A 25,363-nucleotide genomic window follows, 5' to 3' on the forward strand; every position below is an offset into this window, starting at 1 on the left:
TTTCCAGTCCTGTGGCCACTGCTGAGTTTTCCAAATTTGCTGGCATATTGAGTGCAGCACTTTCACAGCATCATCTTTTAGGATTTGAAATAGCTCAACTGGAATTCCATCACCTCCACCAGCTTTGTTCGTAATGATGCTTTCTAAGGCCCACTTGACTTCACATTCTAGGATGTCTGACTGTAGGTGAGTGATCACACCATCGTGATTATCTGGGTTGTGAAGCTCTTTTTTTGTACAGTTCTTCTGTGTATTCTTGCCACCTCTCTTAATATCTTTTGCTTCTGTTAGGTCATACCATTTCTATCCTTTATCGAGCCTATCTTTGCATGAAATGTTCCCTTGGGATCTGTAATTTTCTTGAAGAGATCTCTAGTCTTTCCCATTCTGTTGTTTTCTTCTATTTCTTTGCATTGATCACTGAGGAAGACTTTCTTATCTCTCCTTGCTATTCTTTGGAACTCTGCATTCAGATGCTTATATCTTTCCTTTTCTCCTTTGTTTTTCATTTCTTTTCTTTTCATAGCTATTTGTAAGGCCTCCTCAGACAGCCATTTTGCTTTTTTGCATTTCTTTTCCATGGGGTAGTCTTGATCCTTGTCTCCTGTACAATGTCACAAACCTCCGTTCATAGTTCATCAGGCACTCTGTCTATCAGATCTAGTCCCTTAAATCTATTTCTCACTTCCACTGTATAATCATAAGGGATTTGATTTAGGTCATACCTGAATGGTCTAGTGGTTTTCCCTACTTTCTTCACTTTAAGTCTGAATTTGCTAATAAGGAGTTCTTAGTAGTTTCATAAATTACCTTTTTTGTGCTTATTGGCTCCCAGTAGTAAGGATGTGTCATGATTTGCCAGTGTCCTAAAGGGGAGGAGATTTTATTTTCTTGGGCTCCAAAATCACTGGTTACAGTGACTGCAGCTACGAAATTAAAAGGCAATAGCTCCTTGGATGCTATGACAAATCTAGGCAGCATGTTAAAAAGCAGAGACATCATTTTGCCGACAGAGGTCCATATAGTCAAAGCCATGGTTTTCCCTGTAGTCGTGTATGGACTACAAAAAAGCTGGACCATAAAAAGGGCTGAATGCTGAAGAATTGATGTTTTTGAATTGTGGTGCTGGCAAAGACTCTTGAGAGTCCCTTGGACCACAGGGAGATCAAACCAGTCCATCCTAAAGGAAATCAACCCTAACTATTCACTGGAAGGACTGATGCTGAAGCTGAAGATCCAGTACTTTGGCCACCTGATGCGAAGAACTCACTGGAAAAGACCCTGATGCTGGGAAAGACTGAGGGCAGGAGGAGAAAGGGCTGAGATGAGATGGTTGGATGGCATCACTGCCTCAATGGACATGAGTGTGAGTAATCTCTGGGAAACAGTGAAGGACAGGAAAGCCTGGTGTGCTATAGTCCAAGGGGTCTCAGAGTCAGACACAACTTAGCGACCAAAAGACAACAACAACAGAGGGAAGATCTCAGTTAGTACCTAGATGCACAGTGAAGCTGGACTCTCAGGCAGTGGCTTTTAAAATACACAAGCAGACCTCTTTCAGGGAAAGAATGAGAGCCAGTGTTTCTGTCTGCTTTCTCTGCACTGAGCCCTGAAGGATAGTCAGTTAATAACTGTTTCTTTGTTCACTGCAGATCAGTGGGACCCACAAATGAAAGTCCCGCTGGCCACCAGATCAAGGAATGTGTCCTCTGGGTGGCAGTCACAAAGGCTACGGTTTTAGATACATGTATAACCTCCTTTCAGAGAGATACCAAAGGGGAAATGTGTAAATGGTGCATCCAGCCTCGCCAGGCTCAGGCAGAATTGCAGTCCCCTCCTAGATGTATGTTAAATTAGGTTGAAAACAGACCTCTTTAAAACCCATCAAAAATGGGCAGAAGACCTAAATAGGCATTTCTCCAAAGAGGACATAGAGATGGTCAATAGGCACATGAAAACATGCTCAACATTGCTAATTATTAGAGAAATGCAAATCAAAATTTCACTGAAGTATCATCTCACACCAATCAGAATGGCCATAACCAAAAAGTCTACATATAATAAATGCTGGAGCGGGTATGGAGAAAAGGGGACCCCTCTACACTGTTGGTGGGAATGTAAATCGGTACAGCCACCATGGAGAACAGTATGGAGGTTAGTTTAAAAAATAAAAATAGAGGGAATGCTCTGGTGGCCCCGGGGTTAGGACTCCATGCTTCCACTGTCGGGAGCCTGGGTTTGATCCCTGGTCGGAGGACTAAGCTGCAGGGAAGATACATGTATCTTCAAGCTGTTCCTGCAAGCTGCAGGGAACGGCCGAAAACAAAAACCAGAGTGACCGTATGATCCTGCAAATCCTACTCCTGGGCATATATCTGGACAAAATGATAATTCAAAAAGATACATTCACCCTAATGTTCATAGCAGCACTATTTACAATAGCCAAGACACATAAGCAACCTAAATGCCCATCGACAGAGAAACGGGTAAAGATGAGGTATACATGTACGATGGAATATCACTCAGCCATAAAAGAGAATGAAATAATGCCATTTGCAGCAACATGGATGGACCTAGTGATTATCATATTAAATGAAGTATGAGACAGAGGGAGACAAATATCACACGATATCACTTACATGTGGAATCTAAAAAATGGTACAAATGAACTTACTTACAAAACAAACAGATTCAGACATAGAAAACAAACTATCGTTACCAAAGGTGAAGGCTGGGGTAGGGACAAATTAAGAGCTTGGGATTAACAGATACACACTACTATATACAAAGGAGAAAAACAACAAGGCTCTATTGTATAGTGGAGGGAACTATATTCCTTGTCTTCTAATAAACTGTAGTGGAAAAAATCTGAAAAAGAATATGTATATACACATAGGTATAACTGAATTGCTTTGCTGTTCACTAGAAACTACTACAGCATTGTAAACCAACTATACTTCAATAAAAGTTTTTTGTTTGTTTGTTTTGAAATAGGCCTCTTTAAGGAAAAGACTGGGAGAAGGCTATTTCTGTCTGTTGCCTCAGCACTGAGCCTGGGGGTATAGTCACAGTGAGTCTTTGCAAACCCTTTATAAACTGTTTCTTTGTTTGCTAGGGTCTCTTGGACACAAGTTCCATTGGCTTTCAGAGTCAGGTGTTTCAGGAGCCGGTTACCTGCTGTGATAACCCGGAACTTCAGCAAGTCATTTGACCTCTTTGGGTCCCACTTTCCTCATTTGGTAAAAGAGGGCAGTAGACCTATGTGGTATAATAAATATACTTGGCCTTAGATCAAAACGTATTTGGTCTTTCCCAGCACCATGCATGCGTGCTCAGTCGTGTCTGACTCTTTGTGACCCCATAGACTGTAGCCCCCAGGGATCCTCCGTCCATGGGATTCTCCAGGCAAGAATACTGGAGTGGGTTGCCGTTTCCACCTCTGGGGGATCTTTCTGACCCCAGGATTGAACCTGCGTCTCCTGCGTTGGCAGGTGGGTTCTTTACCACTGTGCCACCTGGGAAGCACTCTTTCCTGGCACAAAGCTCCTAAAATCCTTGGAATTTCCTGAGCAACAGGGGTCTCTGTTGTTACTCACAATGAGCCCCTTCTGGGCACTCCAGAGTTTATGCTAACAAGGTGACTTAGGGCGGGGTGACTCTGCAGCCCCAGGAGTGGAGGTGGTGGCTGGGGGGGTTGTCCTAAGAGGTTGGAGGGGTGACCTGTGGGCAAACAGGGAGGGGAGTGTGCTGATTAAACTCTATAACAATTCTTGAACTGAGAGATCCGGTGAGCTTCTGGCTTGGTGAATTGGATGACATTCCGAGCCCTCCCCACACCCCTCGCCTTGCCCTCTGTAACTCTTCCACCTGGCTATCCTGGAGTTACATCCTTTCATCATAAACCAGGAATTTAGCAAGCAGATTGTTTTTCTGAACTCTGTGAGCTGTTCCAGCAAAGTCATCAAACTTAAGGAGGGGGTCCTGGGAACCTCTGACTTACAGCCTGTGCTGGTGGCAAGCTGGACTTGACACTGACATCTGACGGGGGTCAAGAGGGCTCTGAGCCCTTAACCTGTGGGATCTGACGCTATCTCTGGGGAGAGAGTGTCAGAATTGAGTTAAACCGTAGGACATCCAATTGGAGCCCAAGAACTGCTTGGTGTGGGGAACTCTCCCACCCCATATACATGGCAGCCAGCGGAGCCAGAAGTGGTCAGTGTGAGTCCAGGGAAGGAGACTCGTGTGCTCTTCCTTGCGCCTGGGATACTCTCATCGCTGTCATCCTCGCCAGTCTCTGCTCTTTCTCATGATTTTAATAAACGACAGTCCATTTGCTCAGGAGTTCCACATCCATACCTCCTATGTGTATGGCTATATATCTGGGTGGCCCCCAGGAACCTTACACTCAGACTGAACCCCCCCTTTCCTTCCGCCCCCTACCCCCTCCTCTGTTAGCGCCAGCACACCCACTGTCCCCAAAACCAGAAGTCACTTTCAACTCCTCCCTCTCCCCCACTTCCCATCATCCAGGCGGCTGCCAAGCCGTGACATTTTGACCTCCGGATAATCCCCACAGCTCTGCATGGCCCTGCCTCTCTACCACCACTGCCCCTACTCCAGTCCTTGTCGCGTCTGGCCTGGATGACCGCCAACTGCTTCCTTGCTGACCTCTCTGCCATGTCCTGTCTGCCTGACACCCATCCTCGACACAGACCCCAAAACTGTCCTCTGGAATACGCGCCAGTGCTCCGACATGCTCTCACTCCTCACCTTCAAAGCCCCGAACAGCCTACAGCACTGGTCCTCACCCTTTCCTGAGTCACAGACCACGCTGAAAAATCTGATGAAAGCAATTAACCCTCACAAACACACACACAATATACACATACATTCATACACATAACACACACACACAACCACAATACACACACACACGATACACACACACATATACACACAAACACAATATATACACACATACACACAATACACACAGAGATATACACACATAATATATACACACACACAAACACAATACATACACACATACACAGACATACACACATACACACATAATATACACATACAAACACACACACACATAATATACACATACAAATACACACATACACACACACAATACACACATATACACACATATACACAATACACACACATAAACACACATACACACACCCTAAAGGACACAGTGGACCCCCTGAATTCCCTCCAGAGACTCTTGGGCCACAGGAAAACATCCAAGTCCTTTATCACATCCCTAAAACACTCCTTACACATCACACACAGCTGAGCCTCTGGAAGCTACCCATTGAACAGGCTTCATTTTCTGAGTTGACAGCTTCTTAGATGAGAATTCCCCGATCCTGGGGGCCTTTTACCTTGTGCCTCAGCAACTCAGGATGGACTTACAGAGTCCACCTGCTCCCTGATTCTGACCTCTCTACTGTTCTCTTCACTGTCCTGTTTGCCTGGAAAGTCCTTATTCTCCCCTTCCCCTATCAGGTCTTACCTTTCTTTTATTTATTTACTTGGCTGTGCTAGATCTTAGTTGGGGCATGTGAAGAGTTAGTTGTGGCATGTAGGATCTAGTTCCCCGACCCAGGATTAAACCCGGGGCCTCTGCATTGAGAGCACTAAATCTCAGCCACTGGACCACTAGGGAAACACCTAAGTCTTAACTTTCTAATCAAGACCTGACATCACCTCTTCTGGGAAGCCTTGCTCTATCTTCTCAGTCTGTGCTGAAGGCTTAACCTTGGTCCTTATTTCTAAAATTACACTGCAGTTTTTCTTTTACGTGCTTACCCGGTGCCACCAACACCCCCAACATTAGACTGTGAGCAGGAATCTGAACTATGTGGCACCTGGCTGGCCCACATGGTGCTCCCAAGGGTCTAAGAAGGCAAGGAGAGAAACTATGTAACTAAATCCTGACATCCTTCCAACTTGAGGCATCTCTCTTTCTGCGAAGCACCTGTCTGACATGGAATGAAGCTGCACTCTACAGGTATTATCTGATGAAGCGGTAAGATATTGCTTATCTCCCTTTCACAAATGAGGAGCTTAAGTGCAGAGACATTCCTGGCCAGAATAAAGAACTCAGGTTTTCTGACTGTGTTGCTCACCCTTACATATTCAACTGCATCACCTCCGAGAACAGAATCCCTAACATTAGGAACATTGTAACTCGAATAGCAAAGCAGCAGAAGACTGAATTCAATGGGTATGTAACAATCAGAACACACTGGTTTCTGGCTTCTCTGGGAACTGGGTAGTCAAGAATCTGCAGGAGACATGGGTTCAATCCCTAATCTGGGAAGAACCCACGTGTGGAGGAGCAGCTAAGACCGTGCCCCACAGCTACAGAGTCTGTGCCCTAGAGCCCAGGAGCCACAGCTACTGAGCCCACTACCACGAGTACTGAACACAAGCGCCTAGGGTCCGTGCCAAGGCGGTGAGAAGCCCGCACACCCACAACTAGAGAGTAGCCGCAGCTGAAGAGAAAAAGCCCGAGCAGCAAGGAAGATCCAGCACAGCCAAAAAAAATAAACCAAAGTTTTAAGAATCATAATGGTTTAAAGAAATAATGACAATATCCTGTTTTAAAGTAGGCTGCAAATAATTTTATGGCAGATTCTTGGCTACCAATGGATTTACAACGACAGCAGTGAAAAAATACTTTTACTGTTTAACCTAAAAAAATAATAATAGTTCCTCTTTTGGACCTTATGCAATTCCTCTAGCCACAAAAGAACAGTGTGTGTGTACTTTGTATTATTTTTAAATTTCTTCTACATGTATTAGGACCCATCGAACAGAATTGCGTGATTCCAACTAACGATCATCAGAGAGTTCTACAAAAGCTGTTATCACTTGAAGGCTTAAGGATGATCTAGCCATAGACGTGATTCAATCACGTATATGTAAATCTCACTGACTCCCAAACAACAGAAAAACCTTCAGCCATAGAAGTATGGCCACCTAAGATAAAGCTAAGACTTTTTTTGGAAATCAATATGTGACAAATAATGAGATCACAAAATCATCTTGATGAAAACCAAAAGCTTTATTCAGTCTTGTGAGATTCACAAGACTTCGCTATTTTGGAGTGAATAGCAAAGGGTACAACATCATGGCAAGAACAAGCTAAGCAAATTAAAAATGAGGCCAAGCTAGTTTCCAGCCCCTCAATTTCCCTCCCCCGAGTTCTCATTCCTCTCCTCTTCAAGGTCCTTTTCAAAATCAAAGAACAATGATAAAATACAATACTTTTGAGATTATTTGTTTTTTTTTTTTTTAAACCAAATCAGAATCTTGACCCAAAGATTAAGGCAATATCTGGTGGCTATTTGGAGATTCAGAGAGATCACAATCTTGAACACTGACAAGGGCTCTTGTCACATCGCTTCCTGAGTTTCATTAGAGGATGAAAAAGATGTGGGGAATAAAAGGAATTGCAGAGAAAGTCATGAAGCTGAGCCATCCTGTGGGCTTTTCAATCGAGCAGGGACGCTCTCTGGGGAGGAAAATGCAGCCAACAAATTTGTTCAAAGAACCATTTGGAAAATTGCTTCTTCCTAGAATCTTAAAAAATAAATGGCTATATTTCATTCTGGAACAGTCCATTCTAAAAATTTCAAATGGAAGAGTCATTTCATTCCCACAACCATTAAATCCAGTAATATCCATGTTTAAGTAGTCTTAGGCAATGAAATGGAGAAGGCAATGGCACCCCACTCCAGTACTCTTGCCTGGAAAATCCCATGGACGGAGGAGCCTGGTAGGCTGCAGTCCATGGGGTCTCGAAGAGTCGGACAGGACTGAGCGACTTCACTTTCACTTTTCACTTTCATGCATTGGAGAAGGACATGGCAACCCACTCCAGTGTTCTTGCCTGGAGAATCCCAGGGACGGGGGAGCCTGGTGGGCTGCTGTCTGTGGGGTCGCACACAGTCGGACACGACTGAAGTGACTTAGTGGCAGCGGCAGCAGGCAACGAAAATCTTGGGATTCGCGCTATTTTTCTTCTATAGATACCTATGGATCATGACAACTGTAGTGGAAGGTGTAAATAACTGAAAGCAAACTTTGTGCTGACATGTTTTCTTGGAGAAAGGCGATGACCATGCATTTTAAAAACAGAATTGAATCAACTATTTATATGTATGTTCCCCCGTCCCCATCTTTTACATCTTTGTACCCTCATGGTGCCTAGCACTGAAATAGGTGTTCAATAAAAGTTTGTCAAATAAACTTCTTTTTCTTCTTCATGCAGGCTCCTTCTTCATCTTCCCCCTCACTCCCCAGAATATAAATGTCTTTCTTTCCCATACTTAAGATCTCATTACCTGACTGTTCTTCAATTAAACAACAGGAAACTTCAACAAGAACGAAATCTTTACTGATAACTAAAGGGTTAATGAAAGTGCCTTTTTAATGATAAAAAGTGGAGCCAAGTAGTTAATCATGAAATCTAAGAGGGTAATTTACTATAGATCCATTCAAAGTAACCAAGAAGAAATGAACAGCCAGTCTAAACTTGCAGGATGGCATGGATTAGAATGAGGCTTTTAGGATGAAAGGGAATCTTAACACCAGGTCATCAGGTGTCCCCATCCAATCCAAACTTTACCGAGCATCCCTTCTGCCTACCTCCTTCTGAGTTGGTCCCCTTTAGGCTACCAGGTCACAGGCAAACAAAGTAAGATAAGCAGCAAGATCAAAGGATGTCAACTAAATGTGGAAGTCAAAGTTCTGAATATGAATTTTCCAACACTAATGAAACAGTCATCACAGCTACTGAGATCCTGAAATCTTCCTCCTAGCTACGATCAGTATAGAATGCAATTAGGGCCATGAAGAGTCTGTGTCCATTCTTTAAGCACTACTTAGAAAACCTCATCATTCTTCTTGAAAGGTAGAGCTTACAGTATAAGGGAAATGGGAATGGCATCTGATAATTCAATGTAGCTAGAGCTTTCTTAACATTTAAAGTCCTTGTGTTTTAGTCTCTTACTTTATTGCTTCATTCAAAGAAGTCTGTAATGGCAAGTCTTGGCAAAGATGTGCCAAGTAGCTCCATACGCTGCTAGTGGGAAGGCAAACTGGTGCAACCACTTCAGAAAACTGCTGGACAATATCTACCAAAACTGACATATGCCTTTCTCTATAATCTAGGAATTTGATTTGAGCTTATCATCCAAAGAGAAATGAGTGTTTCTATCCCCAAACATGTAGAAGAGTATTCACAGGACTGTTATACTCTTCGCTACACAAAATTGGAGACACACAAAGTGTTCTCCAACAATAGAATGGATAGAGTGCATAGTCTAGTCATACTAAGGAAATAGCACCTAGCAATTGAAAAAAAAACAAAAACAAAAAACCACAGTTATTAAGAACAAAGTTGAATCTCATAATCACACTGCTGAGTCAAAGAAACTGGACATTTAAAAAAAAACATAATAATGGTTTGGTTTACATGTAGTTCAAAAAAACAGGAAAACCCACGGAATCAGAAGTCAGAATAGTAAACGTGACTAAACCAGTGTGATTCTAATAAAATTCAAACCACTTTTTTTCCTCTCTAAAAAAAGTCAGAATAGTGGCTACCTTGGGGGAGTGGGTGGGTGGTAAATCAGAGGTGGTGGAGTTCAATTGCTCTGTTATCTTTATGAAATAATGATTAAGCAGGTACCTGTGTATATAAAGGGCTTCCCTGGTGGTTCAGCTGGTCAAGAATCTGCCTGCAATGTGGGAGACCTGGGTTCCATCCCTGGGTTGGGAAGATCCCCTGGAGAAAGGAAAGGCTACCCACTCCAGTATTCTGGCCTGGAGAATTCAGGCCAGAATACAGTCCATGGGGTCATAAAGAGTCGGACACAACTGAGTGACTTTCACTTCACTCACTGTGTATATAAAACCTAATGGAGTTGTACTATTAAGATGTGTGCATATTTGCTGTCTGTGAATTATGCCTCATTTAGAAAAATCTGGAGAGAGATGTAGGAATTTCTGAGATTGTCCTGAAATATAAAAGAATTCAATGCAGCTTGTATACAGTTGCATGTACTGATGTTTATACTTTCCCAAAGCCTTTGTATGTGACTGAAAAACCCATTACTACTTCATGTTACACATTAACAGAAAGCTAACTTTTTGTAATAGACTCTGAAAAACTCTGTACTGTACATTAAAAATGTACATATTTACCAATTAACAGAGATGTTTAGGAAATGCAAGATGCTTTTCTACTCTTTTCCCCCTTATGTTTTATTTTTTTTTAACTCTATAATTCTGAATTATTTGAAACAAAAGCTACTGGAAATAATTCCTGCACGTCTATACTGCAAGTATTTTCTCTATGGTCCACGGAAGATGCAAGACAGACTGCTAGGGTTTGGGCGCTGGAGAAGACACAGCCAGACTCCCTCCGTGGACAGAGCAGAACAGGCCGGCCAGGGGCAGTGAGTGATGGTCCCCCAAGGCTGCACAACTAGGACACGATCCGAGGCTTCCTGGCCCCCCAAACTCTGCCTCCTTCACCCTAAACACAAATCAACCCTCTCCTCTTTCCAAACAGATGAACTGGATGTAAAGAGGATTTTTTTTTTCCCGGTAACAATTATGCTATCCAGATTATTTGGGAACAGTCAGCTGAGTCCTTGAAAAGCCTCTTGGGGTTTAACGCCAGGATAAAAATCGAGTACAAGAGGAGAGGTCAGCGGGTATTTTAAGATGTAAATCCCGTTTGCATAATATTTCCCAAAGTATCTACTCATTGATCCAGTCGACATTAGGCGGGGTGGGGGGTCGTTACCCGAGATGACTCGCTTTGGGGAGAACCCGGGCGCCTTTTCCCATCAGAGTTCACTCCCGACATCAAAACCTCAAAAGAAGAGTTGGAGACGCCACCCAGGAGTCTGCGGTACCGGGGTCGGCGCACACGAAGTCCCGGTCCCCCGGCGCCCAGCTCGGGGCCGCAGACTCGGGTGGCTGGCCCAGAACCCGGGCGCGCCAGGCGGGCGGGCGGACGGGCGGGGCGGCTCGGGCCCCGCAGGCACCGATTCCGCGAGGCCGCCCGCGGGGTCGGGCGGCCGGTGGGGACCGCGGCCCCGAGCCCGAGCGGCGACGCGAGACCAGCGGGAGGAGAACGCGGGGTGGGCCCGGCCGGGGCCGCGGGTGACTTCAGGGCGAGTCGGGAGGGCGCGGAAGAGGGGAGGGGCGCGGGAGCGAGAGACGGAGCGGGGCGGGGAGGCGCGCGGCGGCGGGGACGGAGGAGGCGCGCGCCCGGTGCCCGCGTTGGGTGGGGGCCGGGGGCCGCGGGGGCTCGAGCGGGCGAGCGGGGCCTTACCGAGCAGCGGCAGCCGGCCGCCCAGGCGCGCCAACGCCGGCATGGCCTCCGGAGCCCGGGGTCCCCAGGCCGCACCGGCCCAGCCCTGCGATGCCGCCCTCCGCGGCGCGCCCCGCGCTGCAGGTGGCTCGCTTAAGGATGCGCGTCACCGACCGCAAATTCCCTCGGACTGGTGCAAAGTGGAAAGGGGGGGAGCATCCCTCTCCCCACCCGCAGGGGCTGTGCCGGGGCGCCGGTGCCTGGCGCAGCGCTGCGGCCGAGCCCACGTGCCCGCCGTGGTCCGCAGCCCGCGCTCCGCCGCGCCCGGGGCTCCCCGACTGTGAGGGGGAGACTGGGCGCGGTTCCGCCGGGGAGGTCGCAGGGGCTCGGCGGCCCCCGGCCGGGGAGGAGGCACGGCCAGAGCTGCCTGCTCCCCCCAACCCCCGCCCCGCCGGGAGTCCCGGAACCCTCTCGATGAGCGTGGGGACAGCTGAAGCCAGCCACCGTCCACCTCGCGCGCGAGCGGCTTTGAGGCCGCAGGGTGGGTGCTACAGCCGCGCGGCACGCGTACGCCCCAGGCTGGCGCGCGGGCGAGCCGAGGGTCGCGGTCCACGCTGGGTGGAGTACCCCCACCCCCAGCGCGCCCCGCTCCATCTCCTAGGATGCCCAGGATGCAGTCCACAGCGGCAGCAAGAAAAACAGGCTCGGTTTCAATGTCAACTAAGGCAATCAGGGAAGCTAACACCAGCCATAGAAACAAAAGCAAAACACAGGTCATTTCGGGCTTTGATTTCTGCACTCGTAATTCTTGTTCTTCATTGCATAATATTTCTACTTGATATTATTTCCTTTGCAATAAGTTGAAGATTGGAAAGCCCAGGATGTCCGCTCTGAGTCTTCCCTTAACCAGCCCTTGACCTTCACAAAGCCACTCATCCTCTGAGATTTCCCCACGCACCCACCCACCCCTTACTCACCAGTAATGGAGTGGAATGGACCACGTCTCCAAGTTCTAGCAATTTCATGCTTTTCATTATTTCAATCATGCTCTAATCTAGCGGGATAATTGACATGTGCATTCTTGGCCATACAGTCCTTTTCCTTAGCTGTAGCCTAGAGTAGGAAAATTTTCTCTCCTAGAGCATGACAGAAACTTGAAACGTGGTGCAGCCACTGTGGAAAACAGCGTGACAGTTTCTCCAAAAATTAAAAATAGAATTACCATATGATCCAGCAATTGCAATGCTGGATGTGCACCCAAAAGAACGGAAAGCAGGGTGATGAAAAGATGGTCTGTACAACCATATTCTGGGAACATTTTTAACAAAACCCAAAAGACGGAAGCAACCCACACTTCCATCATAGATAAATGGATAAACAAAATCCAGTGAATGGATAAAAATGGTATATACATACAATTGGGACATTTCTGGTGGCTCAGCGGCAAAGAATCACCTGCCAATGCAGGAGACACTAGTTTGATCCCTGGTCTGGGAAGAATCCCCTGGAGAAGAAAATGGCAACCCACTCCACTATTTTTGCCTGGAAACCCCATGGAACCTGGCATGCTACAGTTTATGAGGTGGTAAATAGTCAGACACGACTTAGCGACCGAACAACAACAACATAATAGAGCCAGGATCTTATTCAGCTTTAAAAAGGAAAGATACTCTTTTTTTTTTTTTTTAGGAAAGACATTCTGACAAATGCTACAACATGGATGAACCTTGAGGGCATGTTAAGGGCAATAAGCCAGTGACAAAACACAGACACAGGTTCTATCCATATGAGTTCCCTAAAGTAGTCAAATTCTCAAGTCAGGAAGAATGGTTGGGTTGGGATCCGGGCTGGGGAGATGTGGAATGGAGATGAAAATGGAGAGTTGTTGTGTGGTGGGGACAGAGTTTCAGTTTTGCAAGATGAAGAGAGTTCTGGAGATTGGTTGCACAATAGTGTGCATGTATTTAACACAATTGTACACATAAAAATGTTTAAGATAGTAGCTTTTATGTTATGTGCATTTTACCACAATTGAAAGTTTAAAAAAATTTTTAAAGCATCTACCTTCAGTCAGACAGATCTAGAGAAAGACATTAAGTTCAGTGAGACTTGAATAAAAGTGGTGAAGCAGGCTGGTGATGGGAAGAGTGGGCTAGCAAGCCTTCCAATTGCCAAGATCCAAGGCATTACCTTTATTTATAGGTTGATCACTGCTTTCAAGGAAACTGATGGTCACAAGTTTGCAACAGATTGGCTTGGGTGGAGCAGTGTTCAAGGACACAAAATCAAATCGATAGTGCTGCTTTGTCAAAGAATCTTAGGTACAAGGCAGAAAACTGTGAGAATGGAAGTGGGAGAAACATGAATGGCTTCTTTGCACTCCTGATTCTCCCTGGAAATTGTTGGAGAAAAATAATTCTAAAAAGGGCAAATTTTATAGACTGAAAATCTTGGAGTATGAGGTATAATCTAATATTTTAAATTTTTTAAATTTTTAATTAAAAAAATTTATTTTACTGACATGTAGTTGATTTGCAGTGTTGTTTTAATTTCTGCTGTACAGCAGAGTGGTTCAGGTATACCCACATATGGTGGTGGTGGTTTAGTCACTAAATCGTGTCCGACTCTTGCGACCCCATGGACTGTAGCCTGCCGGACTCCTCTGTCCATGGGATTCTCCAGGCAAGAATACTAGAGTGGGTTGCCATTTCCTTCTCCAGGGGATCTTCCCAACCCAGGGATCAAACCCAGGTCTCCTGCATCACAGGCAGATTCTTTACCAACTGAGGTATGAGGGAAGCCCCTATACACACATATATACATACATTCTTTTTTTTAAATTATTTTCCATTATGACTTATCGCAGGATGTAGAATATAGTTCCTTGGGCTATACAGTAGGATCTCGTTGTTTATCTCTTCTGCGTATAGTGGTTTGCGCCCGGTAATCCCAACCTCCCAATCCACCCCTCCCCCTTTCCCCTCCCCCTAGGCTAACGTGTAGAAGGTGAGGTGATGCCAGCTGATGATTTCCGGAACTGTGCCCAGAGCTCTGTCTATTATGATACCTAATTTATTTGTCACAGCGACGCTCAAGGAAGCTAGCCCAACATTATCTGGAGTCCTAGATTGCACAACTAGTCATGCACACCGTTGTATAAAATTTTGGTTCCAGAGCCTGTGACCTGAAGCAACCAGGAGGAATGAGATGAAGGGAGAAACGGGAGGAGAGAAGAGTGAGCTTGTTTCTGGGTTGAATGGAGGGTATTGCATTGGCCCTTTGTTGTTGTTTAGTCACGAAGTCATGTCTGACTCTTCTCGACCCCGTGGACTGCAGCCCACCAGTCTCCTCTGTCCATGGGGTTTCCCAGGCAAGAACGCTGGAGTGGATTACTGTTTCCTTCTCCAGGGGATCTTCCAGACCCAGGGATCAAACTCACGTCTTCTGCTTGGCAGGTGGATTCTTTACCACTGAGCCACCAGAGAAGCCCACACTGGCCCTACAAAGGATCTATTTTATCTGGATTATTACCGCCGTAATGTATGGATGTGAGAGTTGGACTGTGAAGAAGGCTGAGCGCTGAAGAATTGATGCTTTTAAACTGTGGTGTTGGAGAAGACTTCTGAGAGTCCCTTGGATTGCAAGGAGATCCAACCAGTCCATTCTAAAGGAGAGCAGCCCTGGGTGTTCTTTGGAAGGAATGATGCTAAAACTGAAACTCCAGGACTTACGCCATCTCACGCGAAGAGTTGACTCATTGGAAAAGACTCTGATGCTGGGAGGGATTGGGGGCAGGAGGAGAAAGGGACGACAGAGGATGAGATGGCTGGATGGCATCACTGACTCGATGGACGTGAGTTTGAGTGAACTCTGGGAGTTGGTGATGGACAGGGAGGCCTGGTGTGCTGCGATTCTTGGGGTCGCAAAGAGTTGGACACAACTGAATGACTGAACAGAACGGAACGGAACTGAATGCTTAGCTACGCATACCTATACTGCATAGTAGTCCTTCATTTCACGAGTGTCTTTCCAGCTCTTAATTTACACAAATCTCTCTCCTTCCTCAAAAACTGTGACATATTTTCAATGACTGTAGGTGAAATGCCTTAATGGCACTTAAAAAATACAAAGTGCTGTGGTTTCCTGAAAATAAGGGACAAGCAGAAGAAATGTTGGAATAGGATTCCTGTGAATTCAGTTGAAATATCGACTACATATAGTACAGTTTTACTCGTCTTTTATCAATAGAGAACACCAATTGGCAAAATCTGCCAATACCAAACATTAGCAAGAATTCGAATCAATGGGTAACTCTTGTCCACTGCTAGTGGGAGTCTAAATTGGTATAAACGCTTTGGACAATAATTAGCATCGATTGCTGATGTTGGGCATTAGCACATCTTACACTGAAGTTTCACCCCTGGGCATATGCACACCTTAAATATTCATAGCATTATCATTTCTAATGTCGAAAAGTTGGAGACAATCCAAATGTCCACTAACGAAAAGATAAAGAGGAGTCTATTCATCTAACGTACTAACCATATACCAGTGAAAATGAATGAACTACAGTTACAAGCAATGGCCCGGATGAATCTCAAAAGCATCATGTTGAGAGGGAGAGAAAGCAGGTCACAGAGTAATAAAGGCAAACCAAGCAATATTCTCTTTAGAAATATACTCATAAGGGGTATAAAGAAAGTGAAGGAATAACTGTCAGGATTGGACTTCCCTGGTGGTACAGTGAATAAGAATCTGCCTGCCAATGCAGGGAACACAAGTTTGATTCCTGGTCCAGGAAGATCCCACATGTTCCTGGACAACAAAGGACCACAACTGACGAAGCTGGAGCTCCTAGAACCTATACTCGCCAACAAGGGAAACCACCGCAATGAGAAATCCTCGAATCTCAACAAAGAGTAGCCCTGCTCACCGTAACTAAAGAAAAGTCCACTTACCAACGAAGACCCAGCACGACCAAAAATAAAAAAAAGTCAAAATAATGCTTACCCCTAGAATAGGGTGAAAAGAGATTTCATTAGTTACTGGCAATATGCTATTGCTTTTTTACCTTTTGTGATGGATGCTGGATATTCATTTTCTTCTTCTTTAAAATATAATTTTTATTTATTGTAGCAGTGAATAATATATTTCATAGTAAAAGAAAACTCATCTAAGGTGGCAGTTTGACACGTTTCCACCTATGAAAAAAATTTTATCTAAACAAACAAAAATCATTTTAAGGGTTTAAAACCCCATTAAAATTCAACTACCACTTTATAGGAAACACATGGGACAATGGAACATGGTAAACAATGACACAAGGATATAGTCAGAAAATTCTGGACCTTAGTAAACTTTATAAAACAAATAACCTGGTTTCATCTACAAAAAATCGTAAGAAAAAAGTTAAAGAGAGAGTTGGAGGCATGACCTACAGTTTAAAAGAAAACGAGCAGAATATCAAGCAACTGAAGTGTGCAATGTGAAGATTTTAGTTGGCTTCTGATTTAAGCAAAGTGAAAAATATGTAGAGGATAATCAAATAAATGTGACAATGATTTTATCTTTGATATTAAATAATCATTATTTAAAATTTTACTGCGTGCTAAGCAATATTGTATGTATTTTTAAAATAGTTTCTATCTTTGTATAAGTGTCTATGAAATATTTATGGATAAAATGACATAAAATGGAGATATTGAGGGAAGAATAGAAAACGACAGCCAATGAATACAGGGTTTCTTTTTGGGATGATGAAAATGTTCTAAAATCAGATTATGGCAATGGTTGCACAATGCTGTAAATATACTAAAAACCACTGACTTATGCACTAAGTAGGCAAACTATAGGACATGTCAATTAGTTCTCAAAAAAGCTGCTTTAAAATGATATAAAGTCTGAGATTTTCTTCAGATTAATTTGACATGGGGGATTTAAGTGGAGGAATCAAACTGACCATGTGAGACTAACATCAAGCCTGATAGTTTAGTAAACTTGTTATACTCCTTTTAGAACTTTTCTATAATAAAAAGATCTGGGAGAGTGGGGAAGACTTTGAAACCATGGATCAGTGAAGTCATCCTGAATGTGCAGAAGATAACTATTCTTCCTTAGATGTCATCAGCTACTCTTTACTGTCATGTTGCTGACCCACCTGAATGAGATGACCTAGAACAGAACCCTTGGAACTCTTTCCGAGGTGCAAACAGGGGAACTGCAAAACCCTGATGGCAGAATTTTGTGATAGCTGTTTAGGTCTAAGATGATCTAAATAATCATCTTCTTACAGTTCTTGACAACAGATAATGTGTTCGCTTGTTAAGGCTGCTGTAACAAAGTACCACAAACTGAATGGCTTAAACAACAGATATTTATTGTCTCATGATTCTGGAGGCAAGAGATTTGAGATGAAGATGGGGTAGGTTGCCTTCTGAGAGCTGTATAGGGGAATCTGTCCCATGCCTCGTGCTCCTAGCTTCTGAGGCTTTAGTGGCAATCTTTGGCACTTCTTGGCTTTTCCTGCACCACCTTGCTCTCTGTCTGCATCTTCCCATCTTCACTTCTTCCTGTGTGTGTCTGTCTCTGTGTTCAAATTTCCCCTTTTTATGAGGACACCAGTCATCCTGGATTAGAATCCATCCGAAAAACCTCATTGTAACTTGATTACCTCTGTAAAGAACTTACTTCCATATAAGGTCACATTCTGAGATATAGGGGGTTAAAACTCCAAAATATTTTGGGGTCAGGGGAGGGAGGATGCAAAATGCACAAGAAATCAGTTTTGAAATCAATTGCTGTTGTTCAGTCACTCAGTCATGTCCGACTCTGTGACCCCATTGACTGCAGCACACCAGTACTTCCTGTCCTTCACCATCTTCTGGAACTTGCTCAAATTCATGCCCGTTGAGTCAGTGATGCCATCCAGTCATCTCATCCTCTGTCGTCCCCTTGTCCTCCTGCCCTCAATCTTTCCCAGCATCAGGGTCTTTGCAATGAGTCTTCTCTTCACATCAGGTGGCCAAAGTACTGGAGCTTCAGCTTCAGCATCAGTCCTTCCAATGAATATTCAGGGTTGATTTCCTTTAGGATTGATTGGTTTGGTCTCCTTTGAAATCAATGCCTAGAAATTAATGCATATGATTCCTTTACAGATTAGTTGTTAATTGCTATGTTAAATAGATTTCAAATTGATATTTTGTTTTGCAAGGATATATAATCTGAATAACTTGGAAGTTAACACAAAAATGGGAGCAATTAAAAATTATGCTTGCATAAAAAACAGATCCTAGTGTGAAGTACAGGGAACTATACTCTATATCCTGTAATAGACCGTAATGAAAAAGAATGTATATACAAGATGTATGTATATTTAAAATGTACATATATTAAATGTACATATATATATATAACTGAATCACTTTATTGTACAGCAGAAATTAACACATTCTAAATCAACTATGTGTGCATGCGTCCTCAGTTGCTTCAGACCTATCTGACTCTTTGCAACTCAATGACTGTAGCCCTCCAGGCTTCTCTGTCCATGGGATTCTCCAAGCAAGAATACTAGGGCAGTTTGCCATTTCCTTCTCCAGGGGATCTTCCTGACCTAGGGCTCAAACCTGCATTTCTTGTGGTTCCTGTATTTTAGGCGGATTCTTTTTACCACTGAGCCACAGGGGAAGCTCAAATAAACTGTACTTCAATTTTTAAAAATTATGCTTTCAAAGAGTTTAAGGTAAGAAGGATACAAAACTATATAGTATGACCTGTTTTAGGCTAAAATAAATATATAATGAAAATAAAAACAAAATTGAAGGAAAGGGGTGGAGTTTTAGCAAACCAAGAAAGTCTTAACACCCAACTGATTAACATACATCAGACAAAAGGAATAGACAGGAGTGGGCCTATGGGAAGCAGATGATGAGAGAGGGAACTTAGATCCATTTACATATCAGGGGAGACCAAAAGTGGCTCTATTGTCACAGCCAAGAGGAGAGGACTTGGAGGAGCCATATCCCTGCAGGGGCAAGGAAAATAAGGGGACTAACTGGTGGGGGAAGACAGGATAGCACCCTAGCCCCTCCCCCTAAGGAAGCAGAGAAAGAGGACCTCAGGAGGGGTGAAGACAGGGAGGCCTGGTCAGTGTGCCTGTAGGCTAAGTTGCTTCAGTCGCGTCCGGCTCTGTGGCTCTGCAACCCCAGGGGCTGTAGCCTGCTGTCCGTGGGATTCTCCAGGCAAGAATACTGGAGTGGGTTGCCATGCCCTCCTCCCAGCTGGTCAGTGTAGGCTGGCCCAAATCCTAGCAGTGGAATTTTCAGATATTAAAAAAGGACTTGTTTTTCTTTCTTTTTAAAAACTAATTAATTTAATTAATTAATTTTGTTTTGGCTGTCCCACATGGCTTCTAGGGTTTGTCATGGTCTTAGTGACGGTTGGGAAAGAATTTCCAGATATGAGGCAGAAAGAGAGAACAGTTTATTAGAGTGGGAGACGCTGTTAGAACAGCGAGCTGGCTTGAGGTAGAGCTGACACCTTTTGCAGGCTAGTAGCCAATTTTTCCTGGAGAAGGAAACGGCAACCCACTGCAGTATTCTTGCCTGGAGAATCTCGTGGACAGAGGAGCCTGACGAGCTACAGTCTATGGGGTCACAAAGAGTCGGACACTACTGAGCGACTAACACACACACACACACACAGCCAATTTTTATAGCCTCAAGACAGAGAAAATTCCTATTGGAAGGGTGGCACTAGGTAATTGGTTAGGATGGTATATGCTGGGTGGTAGAGTGGGTATTTTACCTAATATGACACCAGGAGACTGGCTGGTTTAGATCAGGAGGCTCATGGCAACTGTTGCTATGGAGCTTGGTTAATTCTGGAAATTTTTGTCCTCTGACCTTGGTATAAGGCTCCAAACTTGTGACCTTGGTATAGGGCTCTACGTGGTTCTTGGCTCCCCAACCAGGGACTGAAGCCTGGCTGTGGCAGTGAACGTGCTGAGTCCTAACTACTGGACCACCAGGGAATTCCCAAAAAGGACTTGCTTTTCTTGTTCACAGGGCTCAGGGATAACAGAGTTGGCGGTTTTGCTGAGTCCTACACTCCCATTTAGACAGAAAAGCAAAAAGTTCTGATAAGAAGAAACTGAGAATCAAAAAGACAATTAACAAGTGCTGGTGAGGATGTAGAGAAATCAGGACTCTCCTACACTGCTGGTGGGTTGGAAAATGGTGCAGCTGCTTTGGGAAGCAGGCTGGCAGTTTCTTATAAGGTTAAACACAGAGTTAATGCTAATGATAAAGAACCCACCTCCCAATGCAGGAGACTTAAGAGACACAGGTTCGATTCCTGGCTCAGGAAGATCCCCTGGAGGAAGAAATGGCAACCCACTCCAGTATTCTTGCCTGAGGAATCCCATGGACAGTGAGGCCCAGTGAGCTATAGTCCATAGGGTCTTAAAGAGTTGGATATGACTGAAGCAACTTAGCATGGCAGTTCCATTCCTAAGTACACACCCAAGAGAAATGAAAATGTGTATCCTTACAAACACTTGTGCATGAATGTTCTCGGCAACAAGAACATAGTGAAAAAGTGGAAACAACCCAGATGCCCATCACCTGATGAGTGGGAGAACAAAATTTTGGTATATCGATGCAGTGAAATATTATTTGGCCAGATAAAAGGAAAGATAGATGCTACAACATGGTGAACCTTAAAAATAGTAAGCCGAGTGAAAGAAAATAGTCACAAAAGACCACAAATGATGTGATTCCATTAACATGAGTTGTCCAGAATAGGCAAATCAGTGGAGACTGAAAGGAGATTAGTGGTTTCCTAGCACTGGTGCAGGAGGGTGGGGGTGGGGGTGGGGTAGTCGTTACAAATGAACAATGACTGCTAACAGGCATCTGGGGTTTCTTTTTGCGGGTGATAACATTTCTTACCTTAGGTGATGGTGATGACTGCACAGCTCTGGGAATATACTGTTACCACTGAATCGTCCATTTTAAGTGAGTGACTTGGAAGGTATGGGAATTTTATCTCAGGAAATACATTTTTTTTTTTAACAACAAAAAAAAAAAAAGGAAGAAAGAAACTGAGAATTGCATGCAACAGTCAGCAGCAGAAGTAACCCTGGGTTTAAAAAAGGAATCATTTGATTCGGGACCCAACCCAAGTAAGGAGACTTCCGCAGCCATCTTATAGATCCTCAGAGGAGGGGCTGAGCGAGAGCTGTCCTGGACTGATTTATATCTCAAGGAGAACAGTGACTAACACACTGCTCTACTGCCATTTGGACAGAGTTCTGTCCCTCTGTTCCACTCACTTTTTGCTTTGTTTTTATTTCTCTAGTAGTTTCTCGAGGTAAAATATTTGAAGCTATTAAAATGTGTTTGGTAACAAGTCTAGTAACAGTAAAGCTCGTGGTGTTTTTGTTCCTCTGTGGGTCTGGGTGGTGAGAGGGGAGGTCAGATAGGTAATGCTGGAAGAAAGGAAACACTGTTTTGTGGAGGAATAAAAAGAGTGGCCCCTGCTCAGCGCCAAGAAGTTGATGGAGGAGAAGGGGGTGCTAATTAGTTCTGGGTTTCTCACTCTTCCTACACAAACCTGTCCACCTGCGGTCTTTGTGCTGCTCCCTGCCTACCTGGGGCTCTTCGGGATTTCTCTTTCTCCACTCTTCTCAACTCCCAGGAGAAATCTGTTAGTTTCTATTCCTGCAGACTTCTCTTAGGTGGTAGCCAGTTAATCTACTAATGTCTTATTAACTATAGCCACTTTCTTTGAATTGTCTTACCTCTCAGATGAAACCTTCTTAACCCTCTTTGTCAGCTCGTCCTCCCCTACCTTCTTCCTCTCCTGAAATGCTGGTGTTCCACTGTATTAAATCCTGTCTCCATTCTGCCCTCCTAGTCATCTCATCTATTTCCAGCACCATCTTGACGCCAAACATTCAGGTTATCTGGAGTTAGGTAATATGCAAGACAGCGTAATAAAAAGTAGAGACAGTACTTTGCCAACAAAGGCCCATCTAGTCAAAGCTTTGGTTTTTCCAGTGGTCATGTATGGATGTGAGAGTTGGACCATAAAGAAAGCTGAGCACCCAAGAATTGATGCTTTTGAACTATGGTGTTGGAAAAGACTCCTGAGAGTGCCTTGGATTGCAAGGAGATCCAACCAGTCAATCCTAAAGGAAATCAACTCTGATTATTCATTGGAGGGACTGATGCTGAAACTGAAACTCCAATACTTTGGCCACCTCATTGGAAAAGACCCTGATGCTGGGAAAGATTGAAGGCAGGAGGAGAAGGTGATGACAGAGGATGAGGTGTTTGGATGGCTCAATGGACATGAGCTTGAGCAAACTCTGGGAGTTGGTGAAGGTCAGGGAAGCCTGGTGTGCTGCAGTCCCTGGGGTCACAGAGTCGGACATGACTGAGCAACTGAACAACAACAATCTGTGGTTTATACCTGCCTCACCCATTTTCAAAATAACCAAAAGGTGCTACTCCTGAGACGTGCTGCCAGAGTCATCTGTCACTCTCATAGTAACTTCTCTTAAATCTTCACATTCAGTTCGTCATCATATCTATTGATAGATTAGGAGCTGGGTCCTAAATATGTTTTCACTACGTTCCCTCCCTCCATTCTACCCTGAGTTGCTGATCGTTTTCACAACTGTCTTACCCAGATTGTTATAGTCACCCCACTACCATCATCCCTGTCTGCTTCCTACTAGGATCACAATGGCCTCTCTAAAACTTTGTTTCCATAAAGCCACGGATGATGATGCCACATTTTGTGTTACAATGTCTTACTACTTGGTAGCCTTCATGGAGATGGTGGATTCAGACAGAAGTCATCAGGGGATGCTAAGGCAGGAGGTAGGTATTTGATGAGGAATAGAAGAATGTTACGGACAGAATGCTGCTGCTGCTGCTAAGTCGCTTCAGTTGTGTCCGACTCTGTGCGACCCCAGAGATGGCAGCCCACCAGGCTCCCCCGTCCCTGGGATTCTCCAGGTAAGAACACTGGAGTGGGTTGCCATTTCCTTCTCCAATGCATGAAAGGGAAAAGTGAAAGTGAAGTCGCTCAGTTGTATCCGACTCTTCGCAACCTCATGGACTGCAGCCTGCCAGGCTCCTCCATTCATGGGATTTTCCAGGCAAGAGTACTGCAGTGGGGAGCCATCGCCTTCTCCGACAGACAGAATACCTCCCTACAAAATACCAATTAATTACAGAGTGGTGACTCTATATCAGAGAAAACTAGCAGATGCCAACTTGACCAGGTGATCAAGGTTAATATCACGTACAGCAATGGATCAACATGGAATGAATGTCTTTTGATGCCTGCACTGAGAACACAGTCATTTCTGTGGTGCTCCTTCCAAGAATGAATCATATAGACACATATAGAGACTAGTCCCTAAACACCCTGTTTTGTATTCCTCCAAAGCAGACATCTTCCTATATAAACAAGGATACAAAACCTCCAAGTTAGGAAACCAGCATTACTACAAACACTGCCGAGCTTTCACAGATATCTTTCAGATTTTATCTACCACAACGTGTCTTTTCCTTTCTGGTCCAGGGTCCTATTCAGAAATACATGTTACATTTCACTGTTATAGTTCTTTAGGCTCTTTAGTTGTTTAAACAATTCCTTGGTGCGCTTTGGGGGAAATACAAACCAGGGTGTTCAGGGACCAGTCTCTCTGGGTCTATAAAGAGAGCAAGAATACAACAGAATAAATGCAAAAAAAAACCAAAATTAACTGGAGCATCTTGCTGAAGAAGATATAGGAATTGTTTTTACTGTTCAGAAAAATTTTCTGTAAATTGGGCATTATTTAAAAATAAACATTTTTTTTTAAAGGAAATTTTTTGCATTCTCTACGTGCTTTTTCTTTCCTCTGACCTACAACATGGATGGACAGGACACTAATTGCATTTTGGTGGTGCAGATAAAGACGGCATTGGGACATCACTGGTGGGTAAGTGGATAAGAATCTACTTGCCAATGCAGGGGACACGGGTTTGATCCCTGTTCCAGGAAAATTCCACATGCCGCAGGGCGGCTAAACCAGAGCACCACAACTACGGCAGTTCTCTGGAGCCCACAAGCCACAACTACCAATGCCTCCATACCCTAGAGCCTCTGCTCTGCAACAAGAGAAGTGACCACAGTGAGAAGTTCACGCACTGCAATGAGGCAGCAGCCCCTGCTCACCCCAACTAGAGAAAAGCCTGCATGGCAACAAAGGCTGCCCCACAGTCAAAGTAAATAAATCTTTTCAACAAAGGCTGCCCCACAGTCAAAGTAAATAAATCTTTTTTTTTTGAATGGGATCCTAGGGATGTGGAGCCACATATGGAAGGTATTTAGGATTCAGAAGGGAACCTGGAAAGCCTGGGTGTCATATGTAACTCTACAATGCTGACAAGAGAAATGAACTTTGATGTATTTAATCTGCTGTATCTGGGAGTCTCTTGGTAACAACAGCCTTGCCTGTACCCTATTCTTATTCCCACTACTCTTCCATATAACCCAGAGTAACAGTCATAGTAAACTAGACCATTATGTTCTACCTGGTGTCCACAACCAATACTTGATGCTGTTTCTGTCCAGAGTGAGCCGTCTCCCCTTCTCACCATTTCCCTGGTCACTTCCAGTCTGCCAAACCCTTTCTCTCCATCTAGCTTTGCCCTGGACTGCCCACTCTATCACCCTGCCTCACCCCAGCTGTGAGTTCTATAAGTATGTGTGTGCATGCTCAGCCGTATCCTAATCTTTGCTACTCCATAGACCGTAGCCCACCAGGTTCCTCTGTCCATGGGATTCTCCAGGCAAGAATACTGGAGTGGGTTGCCATGTCCTCCTCCAGGGAATCTTCCCAACCCAGGGATCAAACCCACATCTTTCCTATCTCCTGCATTGTCGGGCAGGTTCTTTACCACTAGCACCACCTGGGAAGTCCCTCTATAAGTATTAGGATTTTAAGTAATC

General features: G+C 44.3%; 1 protein-coding gene across 1 annotated transcript in view; it reads right to left on the reverse strand.

Moving 5' to 3' along the window:
- FLT3 (fms related tyrosine kinase 3) overlaps positions 1-11,495 on the reverse strand; it is a 67,991-nt gene extending 56,496 nt beyond the window's left edge. Inside the window, exon 1 of the mRNA XM_018056593.1 lies at positions 11,375-11,495. Coding sequence (XP_017912082.1) covers positions 11,375-11,417 — 43 coding nt within the window. The 5' untranslated portion in view covers positions 11,418-11,495. The remainder of the gene's footprint in view (positions 1-11,374) is intronic.

The sequence above is a fragment of the Capra hircus genome, chromosome 12 (assembly GCF_001704415.2).
Source record: "Capra hircus breed San Clemente chromosome 12, ASM170441v1, whole genome shotgun sequence".
NCBI classification, from domain to species: Eukaryota; Metazoa; Chordata; class Mammalia; order Artiodactyla; family Bovidae; genus Capra; species Capra hircus.